Here is a 20,865-nt window from a genome sequence, read left to right as displayed (position 1 = left end):
CGAGCTAGTGGGATTAGCTGATGAATTGGATGTGGAGGGCAAGAGAAAGAGAGGAATGAAGATGACACCAAGGATGTTGTCCTAAGCAACTGAAATGGACAAGTCGGCGCAGAGAAATGAGAAACCACTGCGCATGAATTCCTTGAATTCTACTGAATTCCACTTGTTACCCTACAAACCTTATCTCCAGTCATCGTTCTAGCCTTCCCACCTGCCTCAGAGCCGACAGTATCTGTAACCTCTTCTACTCCCTTCACTTTGAGTCTCCAGTCTCTCAACAAGATTACTACCCACAGCCAATAACTATATTCAAGTCTCACCTATATCAAAAGTCTTTCCAGGGGCACTGCTTTCCACGAGGTTACTGCCCATCTCACTCCTTGTACTGAGCTTAGAGAGCAGAGGGCAGGCACTGCTAGTCTTGCAAATAAACCTACAGGTGCTACCTGATTTTTTAAAACTGGGTTCATGTATTACTTTTATACAATTAAAATTAAGTTTAAAAATATTATGCAAAAATATAGCTAATAATATCAGTGGAGCTGAGATTTAAATTCATTGGCCAGGGGTTGAAATGTGTACCCTTTCTTACACGCGCTGTTTGCTGTGATTAGTAAATAACTGCAATCTTTTGGGAGTATCACCCTTTTCTCTATCATTACTTCTCTGGTGGGTGAGGCAAAACATAGATACACAAACATACATACACACAGGAGTGGACAAAAGTAGGTTTATAATCGTTTGTATGGAAAATAACACATTAACAAATAATAATACAAAAATAAATTGTTTCATGTACTCACAACTGTAAACCTACTTTTGCCAATCTCTATATTTTATACACTTTGAAAAATAAAGTGTAAGAGATTTAATAGAATACTTTGCTAGAGTTCAGTCATTATAACAAACAATTATTTAAAAAAATAATTTCACTTAAAGGAATATCTATTTCGGTAGGATGAATTAGAAACAATTCAAAGTATATGAACTTTTTGAAAGTGCTTGTCCATATGATTATTTAATAAAAGCATTATACAAATGACCATGATGGTAAATGGCAGACTAATCCATGTCCCATGGAATTTAAGATCAGTCTCAGTGACTATCCTGCGTCATGCTCAGACTGCGTTGAAAACACATTTTAGAAGTATTAGTGGACCAAAGTCCCCATGAAAAGAAGAAAGGGATGGAATTATTTCTAGATATAACCTAATTATATCTGCTCGCTGCTAATTGTATAGCCTCAGCATAATGATTGGGAAGCATCTAGAAGGTCAGGCAGGTCAAAGAAAGTTGCATTTCTGTGATGTCAATTTTGCAGGCAAGTAGCATTTAAATTGTCTGCAAGCCTAGGCTAGACATGAAAAATCAAAACAACAGAAAAATAAGGAAAAGCACAGAGTAAATCAGAAAAAGGGTGGGGTGGGAGGAGAGAAAGGGACAAGCCATGTCATAAAGAGAATTAACAGAGTGAGAAAGTGGCCCACCCAGGAGGCTGAGAAGACAAATGAAGCAGAAGGCAGCCTGTGGAAGGAAGCCCACCAGGATGTCACAGTGTGGCTCCACGGGAGTTTCAGATGAGCATACATTCTCACAAATGTTGTTCATCTAGATGAGGTTTTCCAATTTGCACGGCTGTGCTTTTAATGTTTCATTAAAAAAAAAGAAAAATAGCAGCGAAAGAAAACAATGGTTTTTGCTTTCAAAATGAAAACCTTGTCCTAATTAACATTTGGAGCCGGGCTCTCAGAGATTCCAGCTGAAGGATCTGAAGTCGGCCCTGCACCGAATGGGACCCTGGACAAGCCTGCACACATGCCCAGATTTTCAGTCTGGTGTGCACTGCACAGAACTGGCAGCGACGTTCACAAACAGATCTCCAGGGGACTGGAATTTGGCAGCTGGTAGGCCTGAAAGACAGCTCCAACTTAAACTCATTTTCAGATTTTCTCTGGATTTTAACACGTCCAACACGTATTTAGATTTAGATTTGTAAGGACCTCTACTACCCTGACCAGAAGTGGAATAGCTGTCCCCACTAGTGGCTGCTAGGCCATTACTCTTCCCACTGTGATTAAACCCTTTTTAATTACTCCTTTCCACTCACAGATACTAAAGAACTTGGCAAGACAGTAAGAGAAAAGTAAGCCCATATGACCCGTCTTCTGAGAGGCAGGGAAGACATGATTGTTATATCTGATTTGTAAACAGCTGAAATATGGCGAAGAGAAGTTTGATTATTGGCTATTATTTACATGACAAGATATAAATAAAGGAAAACAGGAGAAGTTAGACAACCTCACAATCCCATCGTGCCCAAGCAATCAACTTGTAATAGAACATTGGGGTTTCTGTCTATAGACCTCATTAAACAGAATCGTTTTTCTCCTTTTAATAAGGAACTTATAAAGACATACTCGCATGTGTGTTTTTTGAAAGATGAGTAGCAATTCTATCTGGTCACAGTTTGAAGTTCAAGTCCTGGGCATTTATTAGAAGTAATCTGTGACTAATGATACAAAGGCATTCCTAAAGCACAGTAACAGAGATAAATCTTATAGGCAGCCATGAGAACAGACTGGAAAGAATGACTGAACAGGTTTCCCTCGGCAGCTGAGGGGAAGAGAAAGGGAGAGGTTTGGAATCAGAGGAGGGATCTTAGTATTGGTGTGTTCTTTAAGTCCCTGAAAACTATCACTGTTGGGCCATCTTCCTCAAACTCTAGGGTGGCAGGTCTCAAGCCTGAAGGAGCATCGGAACCACCTGGAGGGCTTTTGTACACTGGCTGCCAGATACCCTCCCCAGGGTTTCTGACCCCAAAGTCCTGGGTGGGACCTGAGACTCTGGCCAGGGGCCCCAGCTGCCTCGCCCACCTGGTTCTCTGCAGGCTCGGGTATTGCTGCCCTCACGTAGGAGTCCTGAGCCTCAGAGAGCTTCCTGGGCCGGACTCACTGAGGCCTTGAAGCATTTCCCCTGGAGAAGGTGCCCTTTCCTGCTTTCCCACAGGAGGGCCTGAGCCTGGTTTAGCTGCCACAGGGAACATGGGACTTCTACATTGGAGTCTCTCAGACACACATATGTTTTCACTTCACCTTTTAGAATAAAGAATCCTCAAATTTATGGTTGTGCTAGTATGGTTGTGCCACCTGCAATGGAGCTGCACAGATATGATGAGCTAGAACACTTTTATCTATCATCCATATATCTATCTATCTATCTATCTATCTATCTATCTCACATCTTGTCATAAAATAAAAAGGACTTAAGATCTTAACAAGAGATGAAGCCCTTCCTCCAAAAGGTCCCACATCATCACAGACCCATAAGTATCACTATTGCTCAGGTATCCCCTCCTGCCACCCCTCACCTTTGATCAGTTTCATTGAGATCTGCATGCAGACATTCTGCACCCAGAATATAACACATCACCTAGAATAATGGGACTCTTTAGTCCGACTCTATCTCCTCTCTACTTTTTCTTGGTTCAAACTCTGGGCAAGAAAAAGAGGTCCTATAACCACTGGATTTTCATTCCATCATCTCCACTTCATCACATCAATTACGAATTGCGCCCCGCCCCCCTCCTATTCCCCACATCCCATTGAGGTTGAGCAGTGAACCTAGGCAATACCAGTGAGTGATCAAGAAGCACACATCCCAGCCCCACTGGCGTGGCTCAGTGGTTGAGCGCCGACCTATGAACCAGGAGATCATAGTTTAAACCCCTGTCAGGGCACATGCCCGAGTTGCAAGCTTGATCCCCAGTGGGGGGGGGGGGGGGGCGGGTGGGGCAGGTGGCAACAGATCAATGATTCTCTCTCATCGTTGTGTTTCTATCTCTCCCTCTCCCTTTCTCTCTGAAATCAATAAAAAATATATTAACAAAACAAAAAAAGAAGCAGCACACGTCCCAGATACAGCTAACAGGGCTACCATCTGAAATACAGAAAATAAAAGGGAGAGGTCCAAGACAACAGGGAAGAAAGAATCCAAGGAATGGCAACAGCAGACGGAACGAATTAGTGATGGAAGCACTGCTGTTATCAACTACTAAATGCATAACGACACTGTAACTGCCCACCTGCATTTAAGTAAATGTGGCCTCTCTGCCTGAGCTAAATTTGTCCCCAAGGCCTCCTCACCTAGACTTTCCACCCACATTCCCCTCCTGTACAAATGTTTATCAAGGTAGTAACTCTTATATTAATGGTACATAAAAATAGTTCTACTGGTTGCTTTAAGAAAACACAAATATATTTGCATTTAAATCCATGGCATGCTAGATGTATAGGGAAAGAGCATACCAAACAGCAGAAAATGGTTAGCCATGTCAGAGAGATCATAATACATATTCCTTTAAAATGCTCCAAAGACTAATATGCCTTTAAACACGTCCCTTTATAACCCTGTAAAAGTCTAACACTTTCAGGATATCCTCACACAGATTATTTGAAACAGTTCATTTAGTTTTTTTTTTTTTTTTTTTTTTTTTTTTTTGAGTGACCCTGTGCCACCAAGCACACCAGCCAGAACCCACGTCCTCAAATCTCCCCTCCCTCCTCCCACCCAGTCAACACGTGCAGAACCTCACAGATGTGGACGTTCTCCCACCTCCGCGCCACCACCCACACCCAGGCCCACGCTTCCCCAGCCTGGACTTCATCAGCCTCCTCCTGCCAGCTCTCAGCTTTCTGATCTGTCCCACACGCCACAAATACCTGTCTAAAGTGGCCTCTGAGGTTTGTTTTTGCTTGCTTGCTTATCTGAATTTTCTAATCTCTTTTTTTTAAACATATTTTATTGATTTTTTAGAGAGAGGAAGGGAGAGAGATAGAGAGTTAGAAACATCGATCAGCTGCCTCCTGCACATCTCCTACTGGGGATGTGCCCGCAACCCAGGTACATGCCCTTGACCGGAATCGAACCTGGGACCTTTCAGTCCGCAGGCTGACGCTCTATCCACTGAGCCAAACCGGTTTCGGCTCATTTAGTTTTTTAAGCCCATTATTTTCTATTCTGTTCTTAATAGGGGATGGTGACTGTTAACTCTTCTCTAAACTATTTGCTACATGAAAACATTTACTAAAGATTAATACATTAATCTTTATCCTTCTCTTCTTAGGCTTAAAAATTCCAGTTCTTTTGATTTTCCCTTTTGATGTTATTTTTGTTACCATCAGTTGTTGTGTATTTTCTAATGGCTATGGAAGTCAGATTTAATGAGAAAATAGGATCAGATCAATGGTGAGAATACTGACAAGTCAAGGAACTATGTGGGTTTCTGTTGGTCCCACTTACACTTATTAGAGTTTTTTTTTTTTTAGAACAGAGCCATATTGCTGTTTATTCAGGATCAGCCATATTTTTTTAAAAATTAACTATAATTTAAAAGCAATCCAGTCTTTTCTGGCTTATAAGAATTTCAATTGTAAAAAAGTTTTATTAAGCAAGCTTTTATCAAATCCTCCTCCAGGTCAGCTTGGCTCATCACTCTCTCAGTGTATGCACATATCTGTGTATTGCTTGTCACACTATCTGTTAGGATAATGGAAAAAAGCACTACTTTTGCTTTGAATAACAGAAACTATTCAAAATTACTGATAAATGGAATTTCATTAGTTTGTCACACATTCCATTAGTGTCTACCAAACACTCAGACCTTAGGTACTTGCACACTTTTTATCAGGCTCTGATTCATATATTTTAGTCGGAGTTTCTCTTGCCAGCTATTACCAGGACGGAAGTAGTAAAACCCAAATGGACTGATGCCAAGCTAGGCCAGTGCCAATGGTTTTCCCAAATGCAACCCATCAGTAAATAAGAAATCAAGGCTAACTAAGAAAGCCCCAAAGCAGAGCAGGGGCCCTTAAGAGAAGGACACAAGGATAATCAAGGTCAAAATCTAGGTAGAAGGCAAAATTCTCCAGAAATAAGAGCAGGTTTGCTGGTTCCCCTGAAAATTTAGCATGACCCATACTTTATCGAGGTGTGGCCTCTCCACTGGCCCCAAACCACAACCCCATGCTCTGTCTTCACAGTTTTCTGAACCTGGTGTCTGACAAATTTAAAAGATACATTTTATCCATCACATTTTAAATCTGGAGAAACTAATTTAGAAAAGTCAACCAGCTTGTCCAAGAAAACATGTAGTAAGGAATGGAACTGAGGTGCACGCCTGACTCCAGACCAGGACAGCATTCTGTCTGCTCAATTACACCACCCTCACTGTGTCTATGGCAAGGCCTTTAGATTCTATGCAGGGCAGGTTTTTACTTCTCATTTCTTCTACTTCTTCCTTACCTTTACCTCCTATCTTTATTGTTCACACTACCCAGAAGATCGATCCAATGTTTTCCAATTTAAGACTCTCAAAGTCTAACTTCTACCTTCAATTCTCTGTCCCTGCTTTCACGGGCCTGGAAGCAGGTGCCACTGAAGAATCAGGCCCGAGTCTGTCAAATGGGTAAAGAAGGAAACAAAAGGTATCCTGCCACTCAGGAGTTTTCAGACTGTGGGAGGAAAAGACCTATCAGATAATGTTGAAATAATGTGACAAGTGAGATAACAGGCATTCGCCAGGGTATGTATAAGAATTTATAAGAGAAATGTCAGCTAATGCTCAGAGACTTATTTGAAATCCCCCCCCAAAAAAGAAACACCTTAAAATGATTTTTAAGATTTACTGGAGGCCTCAAGAACACCAACTAACCACAGCTACCTGCAGTAAACCATAAATAGTCATAACTGGGTATAACTAAACTGTTTCTTGATTCTTAATATGTTGCTTCAATAAGATCCTGTCCCCTCACAGTTATTCATATTATTCCTTAAGAAATATCACTACTAATATGTTATACTATTTGACAATTTATGTAATACCTTGACATCAGTTATTTCACTTGCTTCTCACTGGAGTTCTGAGAGAAAACCAGACAGAGGCTACACATAACTAACAAGTGTAAATTCAGAATCTGAACCTAATTCCTCTGACATCATTCCACCTCTGTCCTCCTCTGCAACTCTCATTTACGAAAAGGAAAGGGCACAAATAAGAACCAGCCAAGGGCTGATGGGAGAATCAGAAACTGCAGTCCAAACTACAGGCTCCTGGGAAGAACTTGCAAGAAATACATGCTCACAGCAAAAGCAGAGCCAAAATGTAGGTCAATGGGCACTCAATGTAATCATCCCGCAGGAAGGAAATTAATCATTTCTATCCAAAAGGAGGCTGCATATGTGGTCTTTATTCTCAGCTGCATTCCCTGGAGAACAAGATGCTCTTGGTATAAATGGAACCTAGGATGGTGGACTTCGGAAAAAAAATGTGACCTTATGAAGAAGAAAGAAAGAAGGAAGAACTGAAGGAAGGAAGGGATGAAGAAAGGAAAGAAGGGAGGGAGGGAAAACGAGAAGATAACACTTTCTTGTACAAGCATTTGACAGAATAAATATTTGTTTTCTACACAGACTTCTGTATGCTTGCCTGTAATTTTAATGGGCACAGGTTTGGGAGTGGAAAGAACAATTAGGAAACCAATGCAACAGCCCAAATGAGAAACACTGAGGCCCCAGCTAGGGGTGAGTAGAGCTGCTCATCTAACAATCTGGTGACCAGCTGACCAAGTGACAGCCTGGATGTGGCAGTGTCTCCAGGTGATTTGTGAATTATGGATCCCAGTGGAGCTCCACGCTGTGGCCTGTTTCCCCTCCTTCTCTCGCTTTCTCTGTCCCACCCTCTGAGTTTGCACCTAATCATGTTGAGGCCTCACCAGCAGCTCCACCCCCTGCTTTCTGCTGTACATATTCAGTTCATGATGAATGCCACCACTTTATAAGCATCTATTATGGAGCAGATGTGGCATGAGACTTAAATGCTTTATATACATTATCATAAGAATCCCTCATCACAACTCCTTAAAATAGTGTTGCTGCCCCCACTTCCCAATAACCATGAAGACACGAAGGCTCACACCACTCGGCTGACCCAGGGCTTGACTCTACATTTGTTTGACTCCAAAACCTTCAATCAACCAAGTCATCATTCCTTGCCCATTTGCAAATTACAAAAAAAGAACCAGAAAATATAAGGAGTTCAGGTCAACAAGGACAAACACAAGAATCAATGAGAAAAATGTAATTTAAGGTATGAACAAGTTTGGGTTGCAGATATCTAGTAAGCACATGTTTTGTTTGATTTTTTAAAAATTCATTTATTAGAGAGAGAGGAATTGAGAGGGAGAGAGAGAAAGAGAAACATGAATGTGGGAGAAAAACATCAATCGGCTGCCTCCTGCATGCCCCCCCCGCCACTGGGATCCAGCCAAAAACCCGGGCATGTGCCCAGACTGGGTATTGAACCCGCAACCCTTTAGTGCATGGGATGATGCCCAACCAAGGGATACACACATGTTCTTGCTGAGACAATGGGAACATAAATGACTATGAGCAGATGGCATTATTTATACACGTTTTGTTTTTTTTGAAAAAAAAATGTAGAGTTGTCATCTAGAGAATGTGAGAGGCATAGAACAGTGGAGAACTGAAGGTGAAATCTCTGTGGCAAGGGGGTTATGACACACACAGAGGCACCAAAATGACACAAAGTGAAACACAGGCTGGGGTAGTGAGGTGAGGGGTTCACTGGCTTGGGCTCATTGAGAGAAATAAAGGAGGAGGGCCTCTACTGTCTTATAGGGTGGAGTGTCTAAAAGGCACATCTTAGAATTATATTCAGTACTGGAAAGCAAAAAACAGAAAGCCCTTTTTAGACCAGGGAACAAGGTGTCTAATTTGAGCTCATAATTCTGTGCTGCACTTTATAAAATTTACTCTCTTCGTCCTAGCCCTCTTCGGTTTATCTCGCCTCTGGGTCTGTTTTCCCTCCATCTGTCTTTGACACTCTTAGGTTTCCCCTAATATATTTAGTTGACTTTTTCCAGTAAAGAATTAAGTGTTTGCCAAGATTCCCCTAGAACATGCCAGTTTCTGCCTCTCTCGTTCTTTCTTTCCCATTCTTGCTCTCCCTCTCTGCGTTTCTTCTTACGTATTTCCTCTGAGTTTTTTCTCCTTCCCTACCCATTTTCCTTTCCTATGATTAGCGATTCTCCTTTTTCTTTTCCCGCTTTTTTCCAATCCTTTAAGATTTTTTCTTCCTCTTAGCCTTTGCTGGAAGACCAGAAGCAGAATCTTGTTCTTTTCAATCTGATTTTGTAGAACAATCAGAATGTAAATAATGTTGGCTAGAAGTATTCCTGGACAAAGGAAAATTCACCTTAGGGACTCCACAGGCTAGGAACTTTCTCATGTGCTCCCATAGTGACTAAAGTTGTGGTTCTCAAACTTGAGCAATCTCCAGGATCCCCTGGGGGCCTTGCTGAAACACAGAGTCCTGGGTCCCGCCCCAGAGCCTGCGATGCAGCAGGTCTAGGACGGGGCCTGGGGGGTGTGCATTTCTGACAGGTTCCATGGTGGTGCCCATTGCACTGGTCCAGAGACCACACTTGGAGAACCACTCAAGTGAGAGGACCAACAGCAGTTGGGTGGTCAAGGCTCCGCTGAGCAAGGTAACATTCCTTGTCCCAGCAACCACAGGACTTGGAGAAGCCTAGGGAGCTCTGGAATAGGGATCCAGAGGATGTGCTGGGGTACAGCGAGGAGGGGAGGAGAAACATGGAAGCTCCGTGTTTAACCTTCTGGGAAACACTGAGGCCAGCTCCAAGGCCTGCCAGCCACCCGCCCTCTTGTGATCACACAATGAAGCAGCAGAAGGGAATTCTTAGATCCTTTGATCTCTTCCCAGTCTTAAGTCCTCTGTCTGTTTATCTCCCTGTTCTCTGGCCTCCTCTTCCCTATCCTTACCCCCTGCCCAGTGTATGAATCACTCCTCTCCTCCCCACCCCACTGTCATCTGTTTTTCTAATGATGGCAGAAGATGAGCTGTTTTGTTGGCTGCGCCATCACGAAGTGCACTCCATGCTCGACTTTTTCCCGATGCCCTCTCAGAACGCTATTTTATTGGTATCCTTTCCCTTTGTCTCAAACCCCACCCTTTCCCCTTCCTTGGCCTCATGTAGACTCCCGTTTCCCAGAAATGGATCAATATAAACAGAGATAAAGAAGAATGGGGGAGGAGGGGAACTAACAAACATGTGGGTTGCAGGGGGGGGGGGGGCCTTGGAAATCAATGGCCGTTAAACAGCTCTCTCTAGCACACAGCAGCCAGAATGACCCAAGTATTGCTGCTAAGTGGCTTAATTAGTTCCAGTGAGAGATTGGGAGGTCAAAACCTGGTGTGACTGAGACTAGAGGATTTGTATTTGTCACTGGCTATTCCCAGGGTGAGAAAGCTTAAATGGTGTTTGCATGTGCTTTCTGGGTCATCCCCCATCAGCGCTACCTCACTCATGACTCTTCCTTGCCTTCACTCCTGTCAATCTGGATAAGGAATTCACAGCGCCCTAGGTGCCCCAAGGTAGGGAATCCCCCATGTGAGGAAGTAGACAGGAATCCTCAAGGTGGTAAAGGTCTAATTTGGCATACTCCACAGCAAATTGCAGGTCTGCCTCAGAGGTGGGGAACATAGATGCTTGCCTGACCCCTGCAGTGGGTGAAAATAAGGTAGGAAGCCACAGGCAGAGGGGAGGAGCATGGTGACCTGAAGAACAGCTGCCCTTCTGGGGTTGTAGCTGCTACGCAGATTCAGCTAATTGTTGCCAGATAGTCTTGTTTTTTAAGAGAAAAATCTTTGCACAAAGTGTTTTATATTTATTTTTACTTGGAGTATGTGTGCCTGTGTGTGTGAAATGTTTTATATACACATATGAATTTTATGTGAAAAATCCCAATTTTTAAAATATTAGCAATCAAAACAAGATTGTTTTCAGACACTGTGTTGGCCAAATAAACCTGTCTGTGGGCCATCGGTCTGCAAAACCCTGATCTAATTAAGCTCAAACAGGCCCTGTTAGAGAATCCCAAAACCATAAATAATTCTGATTTGCTTTTAACTTACTTTTATTGAGTCATTTCAAATGAAACCCTGGAATTTTGCTTAAATAAAAGCCAAAATCAGAAATCCTAATATCTGAAGTTGTGGGATTATGGAAATTAAACAAAAAGCACAGAAGTGGAGAAAGGGAGGACCTTGCATTAGAAAGGCTCAAGGCCTGGAGTTAAGCAGAGAAGTGTGGTCCAGGTTGGGGGAGGGGGTGGTGACTTACCTCACAGGACTGGATGCAGTGGATCAGGACGGGGTCTGGGTGCCATTGACGCCGCCCAGTGCACACGATGCTCTGAAGGAGAAGACAGAAAGTATAAACACCAAGACACCTGGTCAGTGAGAGAAGGGGCATGTCCTGCGCTTACCCCACCAGCCCAACCCCATTTCCTGAGGAGTGAGACACCGACTTGGACCCACCAAGCAGGTCAAGGCTGACAGGACTTTGCCATGGAGCTGCTAGTCCTGCTGATGGTGCCACGGCACAAACTCTCAGTGGAAGGGACTTTTCATCCTCTTCCTCCTCCTTCTCCCTCCCCAAGGCATCGAATTTTACAGAGCAGTGGTATAGGTGTGGTTTAAAAAAGCATCATCAATATTATCTATATACATAAAAGCCTAAACGACCGGCCAGTAGCTATGATGTCCACTGACCACCAGCAAGCACTCAACGCAGGAGCTCCTGAGCTGCGGTCACTTGGCACCTGGAACCGGAGAGGAGGGAGCCCGATTCTGGGGTGCGTCACCCGAGAACTGTCATCTTGCAATCCGGGATCCCTTGGGGGATGTCAGAGAGCCGGTTTTGGCCCGATCCCCGCAGGCCAGGCCAAGGGACCCCACTGGTGCACGAATCTGTGCACTGGGCCTCTAGTAATGAGTATAAAGTGGTCTTAGGCATAATATTGGTTTCATTTGTTTTGCCATTTTAAATAATGTTACAAGAAATGGCGAGATGGCTGTGATCAGGAAGCAGTGTGGGTTTTTAAAGGCTGAGAAATACAGCCTCACAAGAAGAGTCCTGAACCAGAAAGGGATCTCAGAAATGCCAGATCCTAAGATGTGAGCACCAGGCAAGCCTTGGAGGCCAAGTGCACTCTGCAGCTCTGTGAGCACCACTTTCTCTTCCTTGTAGGGAAAAAGAGGGTCTGTGCCCTGACCAAATAGGGTTAATGTGAAACCACTGGGACTCAAAAGGGCACCGACGTTAAGCTGGTGAGTGTGAAAAGACACTCAGGTTAGGACACAAGCTACTTTCTCATTCCCAACGGCCACTTCCAGATGCACATTTAAACAAATAGTCATCTACTCTTCATTAAATGACAACTCATTTTCATTGAGCTTCTTCCTTTTAATTTTTGTATTTTAAAATTTCCAAAGACCCACTTCAGGAAAAGAGGAGGTCCCATAGGAAGTTTTCAGGGAGACAAAGGGATTCTCTCAATAGCCTGCAACCCACCCACCCATGTGCAGACTTTCATACTCACATTTTTATTTGGTACAATAGGAATTCAGTTCAATGGTAAGAAAAATAACACATGGGGAGATACGGGCTTTACACAAGATAGCACCTCTATTAATTGGAAATTATAGACCCTACAATGCTAAGACTACAGTAATCAGATTGGAGACAATTGCATACATTAATATGGGTGTATATGAATATATACCTCATGGTCAGCTATGAGAATAGGAATCTGCAATATTCTCCTGGAGTTACATGACTGTAAACTAAAACTCCTCCTTCACAGCTTCCCTAAAGGGAAATAAACACTAAGAATCCTAACAAATTTTGATATTCAAAATTCCATATCGTACTATTGTAGAAGGTGCTTTGGCATAAGTTATCATTGTACTTTAATAAGGGGATTATTAAATCTATTCAGGACTACAGATCTATAAGGTAACCACAACAGGGTGTTCAGCCTCCTGAGAAAGTAAGCTGTTCTCCTGCACTTAAAGCCATTTAAGCAGACTATTTACTTATAAGCTCTGCTACCTGGAAATGATTCTCATTTATGTTCTGAAGCAGGCACCAGTGGAACTCTATCACCAGGTAATGGTAATAAAAATGTACAATAACTAGTACCCTTGAAATGTGAATGCAGGCCACTGGATTCCTTCTCTTAGCACTGTATCCACTAAGGACCCTCATTCCCACCCTAATCAGTCAGCATTCAGTTCAGATCACAGGTATGCATCTCAGTAGGAGCCAGGGATGCTCTCAGAGTGCTCAATGTCTGGTGGGGAGGATGTGGAAGAATGTCAAACCCTCCAATAAAGGAATACTTGGCCTTGAAACTATCTCATGATGACCATTGCCAGACGCTCCAGAACATGCTGAACTTTGTGTGTCAGCTTCTCTTCTACCCTCTAAACATTCTACCCGGTCCATCCCTTTTACAAATGTAGGAGTGTTGGGTTTATTTAAAACTTTAAAAATTCTCAAAATATATTACAAAGGAAAAACAAAAGAGAGGAAAAGAGTCTGTCTTTTCTTTCTATTCTTTCTCTCCAAGGCTCTTTTCTGCTATTATTTCCAATTTATTTTTTATATTTTTATATTATGTAACTTTATTTCATGATCATGTAATATTTGTAAAATATAAAAGGCATAAAAGGGTACAAAACCTCTACCCTGCTCCTGGTCCTACAACCCATTTTCCTCCCTTCTACTTTTAGTTGTCTTCTGTATCATTATAGAGATAGTCTATGCATATACATACATCCTATATAATAAAAGGGTAATATGCAAATTGACCCTAATGGCAGAACAACCAGAACGACAGGTCACTATGACACGCACTGACCACCAGGGGCAGACGCTCAACTCAGGAGCTGCCCTCTGGTGGTCAGTGTGCTTCCACAAAAGGAGTGCCACTCAGCCAGAAGCCGGCTCATGGCTGGCAAGCGCAGTGATGGTGGCGGGAGTCTCTCCTGCCTCTGCGGCAGCGCTAAGGATGTCTGACTAACAGTGGGGAGCGGGCCTAAGCCATTAGTTGGACATTCCCCAAGGGCTCATGGGCTGCCAGAGGGATGTCTGACTGCCAGCTTAGGCCCGATCCCCTGGGGAGCTCCCAGACATACCCTGAGGGCTCCCGGACTGCGAGAGGGCGCAGGCCAGGATGAGCCCCCCCTCCCAAGTGCACTAATTTTCGTGCACTGGGCATCTAGTATATGTATAAAATCCTTTCTTTCCTCACACAAATAATAGAATACTGCAATTTTCTTCTGTGCTTTGGTCTATTGTTGTTTGCTTGCCTAACTTTATTTCACTTCACAATGTTTCCTGGGTGTTCTGTGCATTTTATAGTACCTGGTCTGCTGTGTCCTATTGACAGCACAGTGTTCCACTGCAGGGACGGACCCTAATTACTAAACTAGATCTATATTGATGGGTATTTTGTTCTAACAGACAAAGTCTTTTGTTATAAAAGACAAAGCTTATGTATAAATCATTTCACACGTGTACAGATACATCATCCATAGAATAAATTCATGGCTGTGGAATTAACAATACCCATGTCCTTTTTTAAATGATCTATAATTCAGTCTTGAGACTAATTCAGACTGGCAGCCTTCCTTCATTTCTATAAACATGCGTAAGTTTCTGGTCCCTGTGTCTATGCCTTCCTAGATTTCAAAGTCCTTGAGAACAAAAACTATCTCCCACTCATATTTCTTATCTCAGTGACACAAAGAGAAACGATGTTTTACGAGTAACTGTCAACCACTAAATATGATGTTGTATTGCTAGGATTCTCCCTTGTCTTCTGGCCTATGAATGTCACTCATCCTGTAAGTAAAGATATGCATATACCATTAATTGAACTAGTTATTGATCAAAATTGGAGGAAAATTTCAAATGCTTTTCAGGACCTACATTTTATGGGTACTTTGTGGTGGTGAGGTGAAAGAGGGGAGTGAAATAGGAAGTAGTAAGAAAGGGGCATAGAAGGTCCTGGTGAGTGTGTTAAATTCATGAAACAAGGGGACTCTTCTGCCATGGCAGCTTACATAGCAAGCCAACCAAAATCTAAGCCTGTGAATTCCTCAAGGTCATTCAATTGAAACATAAGGACAGCCAATCATACAACAAGGCTTTAAGCTACAGCCAATCAATCAATAACTTCCTTGCTTTGCTTCTGCCTTTTCTCTGTAATAAAGTATTTCCCTGGCAGGGTGCTTCTAGCTACTCCATTGGAATTGATTTTTGCTCAAGTAAGCTCAAAATCTTAAATGCTTCGGTTTATTTTTTAACAGCTCAATATGACTTTCTTATTTTCTGGAACATTTTTGGCAAATTATAATCATATATGATTACATTTGAATGGCTATAGAAAATAATTGAGAGAATAACTTTATATCCTCTGTGCAACTTATCAAACCTTAACATTTTGCTATATCTGCTTCCACAGTATAATAAATCACTAAAGATTTAATTAATGCCCCCTATATGTGTGCCTCCATTATCATTCTCCTTCCTTACTCCTTATTGGGTAAAACTATTTTGAATTTTTTAATTATTATTGCTATATGTTTGTATGTAGTTACAATGATTGCTATGATACTATTGGCAAGTCCCTGCTCAGATGAATTTATTGTGCAAGAAGAAGAGCCAAGAATTTGTTTTGAACTTTCAAATAGAAAGAGGTTCAGAGAAAATCAATTTAAATATTTGAGCCATTAAAGTTGGTTGGGCCATTTAAAAATTTTTTTTAAAGTAAGAAAAAAAGGAAGAAAAGAAGGAAGAATAGTAAAAGGGAGGAAGGAAGAAGAGAAAAAGAGAGAGAGAGAACCATTTAAGGGCTATTGGGATGGTCTAAAGCTGTATGAAGGCCGTTGCCTAGTTAAATGCCTAAAGGTCACAAGACTGATGGTTAGCCAACATTAAGATCTAACAAAAAAATTACTCAATTGTGTTTTTTTATTCCACTGTTGTTTGGCTCATCACATCAGACCACAGAGTTCTGCTGCTGCCCATGTTTATGGCAATTTCCTTATTTCTACAGATGTAGCAACCTAAATGTAGCATTATTCTGCATATTTATTTGGGCCATAGTACATTACCCTGGCATCTACTTTCCAGTTCCTCTTCCTTTGCCCTCCAAGACCCTCTTGACTAGTCTTCTCTAGCAACGAGGGACTCAATGCCTAGAGACGTATTCAAAAAGAGTGAGCAATTCCATGCTTAAAACTGATGCAAAAGATGACCTTTCCAGGGCTCATGGGACTGGGCCATTTGTTTTCCCACTGATGTGGGGCAAATATGACTGGAGCTGTTAGACATAGCTGTACCCTTCAAGAGGACACTTTGGAGGGTGGTGGCCAGGATTAGGACATGAGGAGGCAGAAGGGTGGGTGACACCATTCTATTTGAAATTATGGCTCCTGGAGGAAACGATCTTTTCTTTTTCTTCCTGCTTCTCTCTTCCTCTTAAAACATTTTGTTATTTTAGTAATTATTAATCTTTTGGGGACCAATTTTGAAAAACAGAGCCAGAAATCCTAAGATTTGTTTTGACTGAGCAATTCTGTTGAAAAACTGGGGAGATTAAGAAAGGGATTTCATGCAGTGTTGAGAATTCGCAAACCTAACATGTTGCAGCCACAGGAAAATCTCATTAATTTGGACCTCACTACATTAATTTGGATTTCATAATTATAATATACTAAAAAAAAGAAAAGCATTGTCTATAAAAAATGGATTTATGAAGCAAACTACTATGGGAAATAGGATGTTATGATGGATGCTCTTGTACTTCAGAAACAAACACTTTCAAATACAATTTAGAAAAACTCATTTGCACCCAAACAATTGCCACATTATACATAGAAAGTAATCTCTCCATGAAATCAGCTTCCTAAAGGACCACTTCTTCATTGCGGAAGTCAAAACCTTAATTTCCTATCTTAAATAGAAAAGCTATGAGATATCATAAAACATTCTCTCGTCACAATGGTTCATCATAAAAATTCAACCTTGCACAGGCTTTGTGGGAAAATCAGGTTTGCCTTGAGAGATGGCTCTCTGGAGGTGGGGGCCACTCTTCTCTGAGCTCCTTCATTTTATCTGGCAACCTTGTTCTGAGCAGGGGATGAAATGAGTCATGCATTGAGGACATCTGGGAATAAGAGTAAGGCATCATTCCTACCCTCAAGAATCTTATGGTTCTGGTGTTAGAATTACAGATAAAAGGGAAGAAACAAATTAAGAGGAAAAACAAAGATGAGGAAAGTACCAAGTGCTCCCAGCAACAGTCTAAGGAACAACTCCATAGTCAGGCACCCTGGACCTCAGGCCTCTGGGTGCTGTAGGAGGGCAGTCAGCAGAGGCCCTTGTGTCTGGGTGTGAGCAATGGTACTGCCTGGACATTTGGCTGTCTCCTGCCTGTCCCAACTACCAGATTCCACTGCTCAGTCACCTTGATGGGCAGGCATTTATTGGACTGCCGAGAGCCCTTTTGTTTAGTGTCCTCTCTTTCTATCGGGATATTTCTTTGCTGGTGCCATCACCATAGAAAGGCCTAGATGTCTGTGTGTAGTAGGTGAGGGAGGAAGACGCCTTCACAACAAAGGCCCTGAAAGTCCACTTGACAATTTCAACCCTTACCTCTTGCTTCTCACAGCCTGAAACATTTAAAAAATAACAGCATGTTTCCATCCTTACTCTCTTCTGTTGGCAAGGCTAAAGATGGAAGTAAATTTTCCATCTTAATTCCCTTCCTGTATTATTTGTTCTTTATGTCTCAGAGTCTTCCTTCTATATTATCTTTGAAATGTTCCTTTGGATGTGGGCCATCTTTTTTTCTCAAGCTTTTCCTCTTTTTCCTTCTTGATTTGCAATCCTTCTCTTTAGGAAATGACCCATGTAGTTGTTCCCCTTAAGGATGCTTTGAAAGCCTCTGAAATTATTCCAGGGAATATGCTGTCTGTTGGGAACTGCTCTGTCCCCGATATGTGAAAGTGTCCCTTTGCTCACCTGGACGTTGACAGGCTCCATCCAGTGCTCCAGAGTGTCTGCAGTGATGTTCTCAGGCAGAATCACTGGGTCCCTAGGGGGCACTACACATGATGGGGTGCACACTGCACCTGACGGAACAGAAATTTACAGTACACACATGAACTTCCCAGATCTCAGTCTTTTTCATTTGGAATCAACAGTTTTGCTTTTTCCTCAGCAATTGCTCTCTATGCTGTGGGTCATCATTATCATGGGTAAGGGCAGGGCTGATATTCCTCTTCCATGCACCTGTGAAGATACTGTATACACAATTAGTGAAGGGCCTCTGCCCCCAAGTTCATGCCCTGTGCCCCAGGTGACCACTCCTCTTTCTGAACTCCTTTGGAATCTCGGAATCTCTGCATGAGCCAGCAGTTAAAAGATTAAGTCCTGGTCCAGCAGACATCCAGGACCCCACTCCGGGACTCTGGCTAGCCAAGGTCTCTCCTGACTGGTTGATGCATTTTAAGTACATTTAATATTATTTCTGCCTACAGGATCCAAAGCATCTACTACCTAAGGACTTTACTAGCTGACCCATAAATTTTGAAGGAAGATTAATAATTTCTACACTGATGATCGTTATGTTGGCAGCCTTGCAAGAAAATGATGTGATTAAAAGAAGAAACGATGGGAAAACAAAAGCAGAGATTTTGGTCACATGTTTGCCTCTTAAAGCAAAATCTTGGACTCCACTCTTTTGTAGATGGAGTCCAAGTGTCTTCCAAAATTCTATTCAAAGAAGGTACACTCCAGGGTTTTCTATTTCCTCATCTATAGATTTGATGATCTCCAAGTTTCTTTTCAGCTCTCACTATCTCTGTTTTGATGTGTTGTTGTTTTTTGCTAACTTGTATAATAACTCAAAGAGCCACATGACTCTGAAGGACTCTATATATGTGAATATATGACATATATTCGGAGAGTGGAGAAATGAGAATTTGTTCATGAAACACCACTTGAGAAGCACAGTCCAAGCTCCCCACTGCCTGACCTCAAGATATCTCAGTGAAAAGGGCAATTTGAAGAGGGTAAAGAACGGTCTCAGAAACTAATGAGCTTTCTCATGAACTCCAATTATATCCACTGGCATTACACAAGTTAGAATGGCTTATAAAATCACTGCTTGCTTGTAGAGTTAGCATTAATCTCACAAGGTTTTCCACCAACAGCATCTCTTTCCCATGATGATTTGGTCTAGCCAGGGTCAAGTTGAGTCCACATCACTATAAACCAGTTCTGGCCACAGAGACCTTTAATTGCAATTACTTGATTAAGAAATTGCCCAGAGGCTCTGGAGCCTGGTCCTCTGCAGAGAAAGAATGGCTGAAGAGCCACACAAGCAAATGCAATCTCAAATCGTCCCTTTCAGGAGTTCTCTGCTGCAGCCACACTGCAGAGGAGCCCAGCACTTGCTGGGTGTGTGGCTCCACCTTCCCACCTCTCCTCTTGGAACTGCAACTCCTCCCCAAACTCATCCACTTTCAGCCTGCAGTGAAGTAGGTAAAATGACCAGACACTATGCAAATAGCTCAGCAGCTGCACCAACATTATACACATGTGGAGGAGTAAAAGGAATGAATTTGTTATAGATTTCTATTTTACTGAAACAGCTCAGAGTCAACTGCATATCCATCCACTCCTCAAGGAGAACAGTGGATCTATTCAAGATCCAGCCAGGCCTAATAAAAAGATTATTTGGGAACAGAATCGGCATCTCTTCCTGAACTTACCGATCCCATAGCCCTGTTCGCACTTGTATTCCACAAAATTCAGCTCTGAGGGTGGTGATGGACATTCCCCTTGCAGCTTCTCACACAACTTGAACTCCTCAGTCCACAGTCCTTCCTTCGTGCAGAGGATGGAAAGCTAGACGATCAAAAGTAAAGAATATTTCATTATTGCTTTGTTAACTGCATTTAGAGTGGGGAGAGGGGGTGTAATCAAATGATAGTGTTCTCCAACTTCTTAAACTTAGAATAAAAGATACTCTTGAAATAATAAGTCATGTTGTTACTGACCAAAAAATGTCATGACAATTTTTTTAATGTTTTCATGTGAAGGAACCATGAAGAATTTTGTCATTAATGAAATTTATTTATGATGTGTTTTCCTTTGGCTATAAACATAGGATGAGCTATCCACTATAGCCTATGTATTCTGAGATATTTTTGGAAATTTTTTTCCCCTGGTGCTATTTTTCTTTGATTCATCCATACTGTCACACAAATATTGTTTGTGGCAAATGTCAGACTTTTTTCAAGATGAAGTTGACCTAGTGAAACTAATTCACAAAATTTTGAAGGTACTTTTTCCCTTTCTGCTTGAATGGATACAACAGAGTTACTTTGGATCTCATCAAATTTCTGTTGCCTTTCTCCACATGTGTGCTGGTTTGTGTGACTCTTGGCTTCACACCTCCAGCAACACAAAGTATCCTAAATGCAAAGAACATACAGAGTAGCACTAATTCATGAAACCCAAGAAAGTGAGTTTTTGGAATTACAGATAACTGTCCCTTCATCTGGCAAATTTCGTGAGTCCTTAAACAGTCAGTGCAAACAGATGTGTCTGATTTCTTGTCATATCCATAGCATATTCTTTTCACACCTGTCCTGCAGTGCTTATCTTAGAGTGCTGGACACTGAGATACAGACATGTGCCAGGAGAGCAGTCAAGGTCACTGATCTTTGCCTAGAGAGCCCGCTTAACTTCCTGTCTCATGTATCGTGTGGTACTTGTAAAGATTCCAAAATAAAATTGATCTTATCATATAACCATGATAAGACTATAGTTTTCTCGTGGGACCTCTTCTGCCAAAATCCCAGAGAGAATAAAAGTCAAGCAGCACTTTCAGCTTTGCCTTTAT

General features: G+C 42.0%; 1 protein-coding gene across 1 annotated transcript in view; it reads right to left on the bottom strand.

Moving 5' to 3' along the window:
- PAPPA2 (pappalysin 2) overlaps positions 1-20,865 on the bottom strand; it is a 221,825-nt gene that overhangs the window by 23,145 nt on the left and 177,815 nt on the right. The window contains exons 18-20 of the mRNA XM_006088940.3: positions 19,730-19,865; positions 17,976-18,085; positions 11,220-11,291 (exon numbers count right to left, since the gene is read on the bottom strand). Coding sequence (XP_006089002.1) covers positions 11,220-11,291; positions 17,976-18,085; positions 19,730-19,865 — 318 coding nt within the window. The remainder of the gene's footprint in view (positions 1-11,219; positions 11,292-17,975; positions 18,086-19,729; positions 19,866-20,865) is intronic.

This window comes from Myotis lucifugus, unplaced genomic scaffold, assembly GCF_000147115.1.
Source record: "Myotis lucifugus unplaced genomic scaffold, Myoluc2.0 scaffold_54, whole genome shotgun sequence".
Classification (NCBI taxonomy): Eukaryota; Metazoa; Chordata; class Mammalia; order Chiroptera; family Vespertilionidae; genus Myotis; species Myotis lucifugus.
This window is presented reverse-complemented; position numbering and strand designations above follow the sequence as displayed.